The 9,729-nt window shown below is 43.1% G+C and overlaps 1 protein-coding gene across 4 annotated transcripts in view; it reads left to right on the top strand.

Moving 5' to 3' along the window:
* The window catches only part of LOC112080596 (early estrogen-induced gene 1 protein), a 68,449-nt gene that overhangs the window by 45,801 nt on the left and 12,919 nt on the right, over positions 1-9,729 (top strand). For all 4 annotated transcript variants that reach the window (XR_011479528.1, XR_011479527.1, XR_011479526.1 and 1 more), the window contains exons 3-4: positions 2,034-2,154; positions 3,104-3,133. Coding sequence is in view for 1 of the 4 variants with exons in the window: in XM_070442638.1 (XP_070298739.1) it covers positions 2,034-2,154; positions 3,104-3,133 (151 nt within the window). In the remaining 3 variants the exon portion in view is untranslated. The remainder of the gene's footprint in view (positions 1-2,033; positions 2,155-3,103; positions 3,134-9,729) is intronic.

The raw sequence follows: 9,729 nt of genomic DNA, 5'->3' as shown, positions 1-9,729 counted from the left end.
TCCCCATAACAACATGTCCTGCTGCACCCATTCCCATAACAACATGTCCTGCTGCACCCCGTCCCCATAACAACATGTCCTGCTGCACCCATTCCCATAACAACATGTCTTATGACTGGGATGACAGACTGTGTTCAAAGGTTGATCTACAAAGTAGGTTTCAGTTATCTCTCTCTCTCTCTCTGAGCATAATATAAACCGGGCACTACAGTCTGCCTAAGGTTGCATGTGTGTACTGTATGTGTGTTTGTGGAGAGAGAAAAGGACACACTGACCCACTTTCACTGTTCTGCTGCAGTGACTCAGATGGAGAGAATGAAATAAAAAGAGATCGGGACCAATAAGGCATAGGGCAACCTCAGCAGCTCGCCCACTATCTCAGCATCTGATTCGCTGGGAAACAAATTGATTTGTGATTGACAGCTGAGATTGACGACTGAGGACGGAGTCTTATCTGACCTCCAGGGTTCTTCTGGGAATAGAAGGAGTGGGAGCTGTTCTGAGAAAGACACGGCACATTTGCCGGAAAAATCAAGTATGAGACAGTTGCACACTATCCAGGAAGTGTTTATTTTACATGTTATATCCCATCGTTAAAGGAAAGAATAGGGGCTAGCAAAAACGATATACAAAGTTTTGGTGCGACGTTATCCCACTGACGTTCTGAGAACAATCTAAGGGGACGTTCTCTGGGGGATGTTTGTGTAGTTAGCTGTAAGTTAGCTGGACGTCACTGAGGACCATGTCAGGACCTTTTTAGGACGTTTTCAGGACTTTCATTTTACTAGTCCTTAAGACATTGTGTGATGGTCCCAAGGGAACGTTCTCTGGGTCCTAAAAACATCCTCGGCAACGTCCCCAGGACAAACCAGGAAGTAGACAAAACCTCCAGGGGACCATGACACAACATCCTGACAACTTTAGGCGACCATTTTGTGACGACACGGGGACGACCTAACGACTCATTATTGTTTGCAGGAAAACGAAATACTAACATGCTAAATAGTATTCAAAGTAGTATGTACTTGTAGTAGTGATAGTTGAGAAAGTGCATACGCATGCAGTATGCAAGTACTAAACAGGTGGTACACGATTCGGAACACAGCCCTCGTCTCCTCTTGGCAGATGAAAGCAACATTGTTTCAACCTATCCAGTTGTTTCACATCACTGGTGATAAAGAGATCATACAAGAAAGGAGGCCATTTAAGAGTATTGGAACGCAGCCACTGTCCTCTGGCTTTCTCAAGGCCCCTGTAGCAGCCACTGTCCTCTGGCTTTCTCAAGGCCCATGTACAAACTGATGGGCATTGAGGCAGGACTACAATGCAGTGATTTTCCACCGGCTGGCTGCCTCTCTACACTGTAGCTGTTTCTCGGTGGGCATGGCTCAACAGGAAGGACTTTAGAGAGAGAGGGAAGGAGAGACAGAGAGGGAGAGAGAGAAAGAGAGAGGATGGGAAAAGGATTCTTAGAAGCCCTGAGCCCCGAGGCGTTTAGTTACGTAAAAGCTCACTTAGTGACCAGAGACACACTTGAACAGTCACACGCACGCACTTTAAGTTGTGTGGAATCCGACTTTAGGTTTCAATCTTTACTTAGCAGTTGGAGGCAGTAGCATTAAACATTAAAAGTAAGGGGCTTTCCACGCAGCAGAACTCTACATTTGGCAGGGTAATGTATCCGAAGTGTGTAATAGTCCCCGCAGGTGGTTTTAATTTGCTGTGCTTTTGGTCATGGGTCTTGATTATGTACTGTACAGTAAGCTTTTGCCAGAGGGTGGCCATAAACACAGCTCCAGAAACGGACAATATTGCTAATGATAATGGTATAAGAATAATGATTGATGATGATAATGTTGATGTTGAGGATGATGAAGATCATGATGATAAATATAGTAATCAGGAAAATTATAATGTTGATGGTAGTGGTGATGACTTCAATGCTGTCAATTATGATGACCCCAAAAATGAATTGATGATGAATGACCCTAACCATCACCCCCCTCTCTCTGTCTGTCTCTCTCTGTCTGTAGGGAGGAGGTCCAACAGAACTGTGTTCGTTGGAAGAAGAAGTTCTCCTTCATCTGTAAGATGAGTGCCAGTCCCACCACTGGAGTCCTGGACCCCTGCATCTGCAGGGTCTCTGTACGCAAGGTAACTACATCTCCCATCAACCCCTGCTATAGTCTTTTACAGTGCCTAATAATGATACTCTACAGGTGACATTTTCTTAGGGAAAACAACCTACTCAGTGAGAAAAAGTTGCCCTGTGTCCTGTCTTTTTAAAATTGTATAGTTATTTTGGGCAACTTTTTCCTCACTGCTTGTCATTGCCCAAGTTCTCTCTCTGCCTCAAAAGTGTGTCATAGGTACATTATTACCTGATACAAGGTAATTCATCTATAATTACTCCTGTGTAAGGCATTCTGTGGTAATGTAAGCCTACTCCCTAACCTTTTACCTCTAACTCTGATGTAAATAAATGAGACCTTCCTACACCTTTCACACACCTACACACTGGATCAACCTTGGCAGGTGTTTTTTCAATGTCTGAAATATGATTAGTTCCCTTAGTTCCCATTCCCAAATCTACACACTGTTGCAGACAGCTTAGATCTGTCTATGGACTCTTTTGTTGCTTGTTGTTTACAATGCTAGTTATAGTACTCCTCTCATTACCATGGTATCAGCAAATATGGGATTGCGAAACATTTCCCTTTCATGTATCAGTAACGGCTGACTGGAGATCAGGGCATGGCTATAATCACACAGCTGCGTATCTGCTATTATGACATGGAGTCCTCAGATCTCAGATCAGTTCATCTGTAGGGAGTGGGGACTCTATGATTCCAACAGTGTAGCATACAATTGCTCACTGTTAAAGCTACATTATGTAATACTATTCAGCATGACAAGCTTAACATGATCATTTATAATCAAACTGTTAAAAGAGGAAGGCCTTTGTTTTATTTAGTCTGCTCGTGTTAGAATTCACTTGAAATATGAATTCTAGCTGCTTAACTTTATGTACAATAATAGACTATAGAAGGAAAGAAAGTGTTTGTGCTTCATGCATTTCATCCACTTCTTCTTGTCACTGCAGGAGCTCAAAGGAGGAAAGACGTTTTCAAAGGTAAGACTAAAAAATGTGACATGTCATCCTTTAGCATGCTTCTACTAATGTGGTTTGGTTTCCCTGTTGTGCATTTCTGTACAGTTGGCACACACACACACACACACACACACACACACACACAACACACACAACACACACAAACACCACACCACACACACACACACCACCCACACACAACACACAACACACACACACACACCACACACGTTTGTTTTATACTATCCTTGTCGGGAAACTAAATAAATTTGATTCCCATTTCAAAATCCTATTTCCCTAACCCCAACAACCCTTAACTCTAATGCTAACCCTTTCTAACCCTAATTGTAACCCCTAAGGCCTAAAATAGTAATTGTGCTGTTTTACTGTCACTTGTGAGGACTTCTGGTCCCACAACATCAGGGAGTATGTCTAGAAAGAACCAAAAAACACACCACCATATGTACAGTATATCTGAAGCAGATGAGTCAGTGTGTGTGTGTGTGTGTGTGTGATACAGTACATTTTACAGCCCCAATAACAGTTAAAACACATTGTGTTAAAGTCATGTAAAAGGGAATTGGGTCCAAGCTCAAGCCAACTAGTATTGACATACATTGTTGCACAAAGCCTTTGTGACCACAATGGGACTTTTGGGAAGGTGGGGAAAACAGTGCAGTGACGTGGACAACTTATTTTCCTTCCTTATGCTTTTCCATCTGTTAGTGTTGTGTTGTGTTATAGTGTTTTCCACTAGTTGGCAGTTAAACTGTGTGAAGAAACCTTTTAGCTCTTTCAGGACCTCTGACCTAAGTTTTAGGTGTACCCAGTCAGTGTGACCCTGGACCTAAGTTTTTAGGTGTGACCCATGCCAAGTTTTAGGGTGTGACCCTGACCTAAGTTTTTTAGGGTGACCCAGTCAGGTGTGACCCTGACCTAAGTTTTTAGGTGTGGACCCAGTCAGGTGTGACCCTGCCCTAAGTTTTTAGGTGTGACCCAGTCAGGTGTGACCCTGACTTAAGTTTTTAGGTGTGACCCAGTCAGGTGTGACCCTGACTTAAGTTTTTAGGTGTGGACCCAGTCAGGTGTGACCCTGACTTAAGTTTTTAGTTGTGACCCAGTCGGGTGTGACCCTGACCTAAGTTTTTAGGTGTGCCCAGTCAGGTGTGACCCTGCCCTAAGTTTTTAGGTGTGACCCTGTCATGGTGTGACCCTGACCTAAGTTTTTAGGTGTGACCCAGTCAGGTGTGACCCTGACCTAAGTTTTTAGGTGTGACCCAGTCAGGTGTGACCCTGCCCTAAGTTTTTAGGTGTGACCCAGTCAGGTGTGACCCTGACTTAAGTTTTTATATGTGACCCAGTCAGGTGTGACCCTGACTTAATTTTTAGGTTGGGACCCAGTCAGGTGTGACCCTGACTTAAGTTTTTAGTTGTGGACCCAGTCGGGTGTGTGACCCTGACCTAAGTTTTTAGGTTGTGGCCCAGTCAGGTGTGACCCTGACCTAAGTTTTTAGGTGTGGCCCAGTCAGGTGTGACCCTAACCTAAGTTTTTACGTGTGACCCAGTCTGTGATTGGTCACCTGGTGGACCATTACCAATAGACCCATTTCCCAGATGTGTCATGAAAAGCCATCAGGTTTCGTCATCAGAAACCTCTTAATTTGCCTAGCAGTGGCTACGATCACATGCAACTTTAAATGGAGATCATGCAAGTTAACAAACATGTTGTCACATGGTTATCGAGCTAGCAAGCCAGCGAGACAAGGTAGAATATCATAACTAGAGCTAGATAAAGCCCGGTAGAATAATATACTTGTTGAACATAGCTATAGCCATCAGTCTTGTGTGTTTTCATGGTCATCGCTCACTGTTAAGTTTGTCAAGATCACGACTTTAGCGTTAGGGTCCTTCTTAAATTGCGGTAGCATTTGCTTACCTTGCCTTTGCAGCCATGAAAAACACTTTAAAATGACAAATAGTTACAGATCATACATGTTTTTGTTTATGTCGAACTGATTATCAATAACACAACATAATGCAAGTCCTTTATACTGCAAAACCGTATGTTTATGCATTGTTTAAAGTGCTTAGGGAAGGCAAATTGTCTTGTCTCGGTAGTGATGTGTAGAGTTGTAGTGACATGTTTTGGGGATTTAGAGATATCTATCTATTATTTTGAATGCTAGAAAGTGAACAAATGTATTTAATATATTGTATTGATAAAAAATAACAAGGCTATTAATAAAATAACTATTTTATTTACTAGTATAGTGTGTCCCTCAGTTTTATGTTATTGGTGTTACCGCCTTGAAAATAACTCATTACAAAGATATACAAGGACCTTGAGCATTCTCTCCAGTAGCAAACTGTTATCATGGGAGGGGTCTATAATTATTAGCTAATCACACCTTTTACTATGCCATAAATTTGAAGATTCCATGTCACGCCCTGACCTTAGTTATCTATGTTTTCTTTATTATTTGGTTAGGTCAGGGTGTGACAAGGGTGGTTTGTTTAGTTTTTGTATTGTCTAGGGTTTTTTCTAGTCTAGGTGTTTATATGTCTATGGTTGCCTAGATTGGTTCTCAATCAGAGGCAGCTGTTTATCGTTGTCTCTGATTGGGGACCATATTTAGGTAGCCATATTCCTTGGGTATTTTGTGGGTTGTTATTCTATGTTTAGTTGCCTGTTCTGCACTAGCCATATTGCTTCACGGTTCGTTTTGTTGTTTTGTTTAGCTCTGTTCAGTGTTCTCTCTTTTATTAAAGAGTTATGTTCGCTTACCACGCTGCGCCTTGGTCTCCTCAGTGCAAGGGAACTATGAAGCACTCATAGTGTAAAGAGACAGGGTAGAGGCCAAACATGATTCTAGTGATTCTAGTGCTGGTTATTGACAAGGCATGTGACTGGTGGCCTTCAAGTCTTTATGACACCAGTTTCTTTATGGAAGAGGAAAGTGTGACGACATGGTCACCCATTAGAGAAGGAAGTGTGTGTGTGTGGTTTGGTGTGGTGTGTGTGTTTGTCTGTATCTGTGTGTTGTGTGTGTGTTGTGTGTGGTGTGGTGTGTGTGTGTGTGTGTGTGTGTGTGTGTGTGTGTGTGTGTGTGTGTGTGTGTGTTAGGCGTGCTGGAATGTTTAATCCCATTGGGCAGTGCTTCCCTGTCCCTCTCGTTTCCTCCATATTTGCTGACCCCGTTCATCCCGGAAGAAGGCACTGCACCGGAATGTCCGCTGAGTCAGCCGAAAGAAAAGGAGAGAAAGTGAGAGACAGAGACAGAGAGAGGGCATGTGGCATGGGAGGATAGGAGGTCTTTGACCTCTCCAGGCCTGTAGGAGTTTGACACAGAGGGACATAGGGACAAGAGGAAGTACTATAGAAAAGGTCTACTCGTTCTCTGTGTTCTGATGTGTTTGTCCAGTCCTTCTTCCTCTCAATAGTACAGGCCGATGTCTGCCCAACTAACTAACAGTCCTACGTGCCAGACTCATGGCACTCCACCCCAGTGTCTGTCAGAGATATAGTGGCTGTGGGAAGGGACCCCGCTTACAGTTTGTCAATGAAAATGGATAGAATAAGACAAGGTTTCTGATCTGCACGTATGCTTTGAAACCTTGTCTTCTGACCACATAAAAGGAAGGAGTAGGATAATATTTGAGATTCTAGTGTGACTCACAGTTTAGATGACCGGCGAGGCTGTTTGATTATAGCCCCCGAAAGCAGAAGTCTGGGGATATAAAAAAGAAAGGGGATAAAAAGCAACACTGCACTTCTTTTACTGGTAACCATTAGTCAGCCGAACCACAACCGACACAATCATATGGTGTCTTGACCATGTTGCTGGACAAAAAATATTGAGTGTGTGTGTGTGAGTGCATTAAGCTCCCTCTCAGTTTTAATGCTGCTTTTTGCTAGAAACTTTATGATCTACCAGTGGTCTTTCCCAGGGGTCACTTGGTCACCAAATGTGTCCTCAAACAGGAGTGACTCACACTTACCTGTAACAATAATGACAATGTGTAAAGTGGTAAAGCGTGGACACTGTATTTGCCTGTCATAAAGATAACTTTACACTGTCATAATAAGCATGACATTACCAATAATAACATCTTATTTAACTAGGCAAGTCAGTTAAGAGCAAATACTTTTTTACAATGACAGCCTACCCTGGCAACACTGGGCTAATTGTGCACCGCCCTAGAGGACTCCCAATCACGGCCAGATGTGATACAGCCTGGATTCGAACCAGAGACTGTAGTGATACCTCTTGCACCGAGATGCAGTGCCTTAGACCGATGCGCCACTCGGGAGCTTCTGTCAAGCTATGACACCTAACAACTCAAATACATGTCTTTAATAGACAAGGTTTGAGTTATCTTACACTATAAAACCAAGGCCTAGAAAAGGACTTACAATAAAGTTTCTACCATGGTTTCTGGTTTAACAGTGTCTGATGTGGTCTCATAAGCGACTATGGTGCCTTAATTGTGTAATTATGTCACAAGAGAGAGAGTCATGTGACTTCAAAGGCTCTATGTTGTCAGGGCAACAGCTTAAAAAGTCATGTTTACACAAGGTTGAGTTTGTCTGTGTAATGGTTGTGAAAGCTGTCACAATGTTTGGAGCTGCATCTATTGATCCAGCCATTTTGTATATAAGCTTACAAGATGGCGCCGACAGACTTTGTTTCTAGCAAGGTACTGTTAGACATTGACTGCACTGCTGGAGCTAGAAACACAAGCATTTCGCTGCACCTGCTTAAACATCTGCTAATCTGTGTACGTGACAAATAAACTTTGATTCGATTTTTATCTTTGGAGTGGAACATCCCTTTAAGTTAATAAATTATTCTTATTAAAGATGTATATTATTATAAAGACCTCTGGGACATTTTCTGGAGCAGTTTGGAGATTGATTAAGATTGTAGCGAGAATTAAGTGAGTGGAATCCTGAAAGCTAAACTAATTTATACAGAAGACAACAACTATAAGGAAAAAATATGCTATTGCATTCCTGCTGTAATTGTCTCTTAGTTGAACCAAGGGTACAACAGCACTGTACCTGGTCAGCAATGGTTTCAGTGGCTGGTCACATATTATGTTATGGCATACAGTGCCTTCGGAAAGTATTCAGACCCCTTGACTTTTTCCACATTTTGTTACGTTACAGCCTTATTCTAAAATGGATTACATTTTTTTAAATCCTCAGAAATCTACACACAATAACCCATAATGACAAAGCGTAAACAGGTTTTTAGAAAATTTTGCAAATGTATTAAAATAAAAAAACACACATACCTTATTTACATAAGAATTCAGACCCTTTGCTATGAGACTCGAAATTGAGGTGCATCCTGTTTCCATTGATCATCCTTTAGATGTTTCTACAACTTGATTGGAGTCCACATGTGGTAAATTCAATTGATTGGACATGATTTGGAAAGGCACACACCTGTCTATATAAGGTCCCACAGTTGACAGTGCATGTCAGAGCAAAAACCAAGCCATGAGGTCGAAGGAATTGTCCGTAGAGCTCCGAGACAGGATTGTGTCGAGGCACAGATCTGGGGAAGGGTACTTAAACATTTCTACAGCATTGATGGTCCCCAAGAACATAGTGGCCTCCATCATTCTTAAATGGAAGAAGTTTGGAACTACCAAGAGTCTTCCTAGAGCTGGCTGCCCGGCCAAACTGAGCAATCGGGGGAGAAGTGCCTTGATCAGGGAGGTGACCAAGAACCTGATGGTCAGAGTTCCTCTGTGGAGATGGGAGAACCTTCCAGAAGGACAACCATCTCTGCAGCACTCCACCAATCAGACCTTTATAGTAGAGTGGCCACTCCTCAGTAAAAGGCACATGACAGCCCGAGTGTTCCGAAAGGCACCTAAAGACTCTCAGACCATGAGAAACAAGATTCTTTGGTCGGATGAAACCAAGATTGAACTCTTTGGCCTGAATGCCAAGCGTCACGTCTGGAGGAAACATAGCACCATCCCTACAGTGAAGCATGGTGGTGGCAACATCATGCTGTGGGGATGTTTTTCAGCAGCAGAGACTGGGAGACTCAGGTACAGAGAGATTCTTGATGAAAACCTGCTCCAGAGCGCTCAGGACCTCAGACTGGTGCGAAGGTTCACCTTTCAACAGGACAATGACCCTAAGCACACAGCCCAGACAATGCAGGAGTGGCCCATCCAGAGCCCGGACTTGAACCTGATCGAACATCTCTGGAGAGACCTGAAAATAGCTGTGCAGCAACGCTCCCCATCCAACCTGACAGCGCTTGAGAGGATCTGCAGAGAAGAATGGGAGAAACTCCCCAAATACAGGTGTGCCAAGCTTGTAGCGTCATACACAAGACGACTCGAGGCTGTAATCGCTGAAAAAGTTGCTTCAACAAAGTACTGAGTAAAGGGTCTGAACCAGTCTTTGCTTTGTCATTATGGGGTATTGTCGCTGCTTAGATCTGATTAGGGGGAAAAACAATTTAATCAATTTTAGAATAAGGAGGAAAGGGGAAGAGGGAGAGGCCTAGGGGACAGGGGAGAGACAGTCGTGGAAACGGATGAGAGAGAGAGGTTGCAAGCGGAGCAAAGGTACCGGGTGGGATTCGAAG

This window comes from Salvelinus sp. IW2-2015, unplaced genomic scaffold (assembly GCF_002910315.2).
Source record: "Salvelinus sp. IW2-2015 unplaced genomic scaffold, ASM291031v2 Un_scaffold16393, whole genome shotgun sequence".
In the NCBI taxonomy this organism is placed as follows: Eukaryota; Metazoa; Chordata; class Actinopteri; order Salmoniformes; family Salmonidae; genus Salvelinus; species Salvelinus sp. IW2-2015.
Note: the sequence above shows the minus strand (reverse complement) of the source record. Positions and strands in the feature narration are given on the sequence as shown.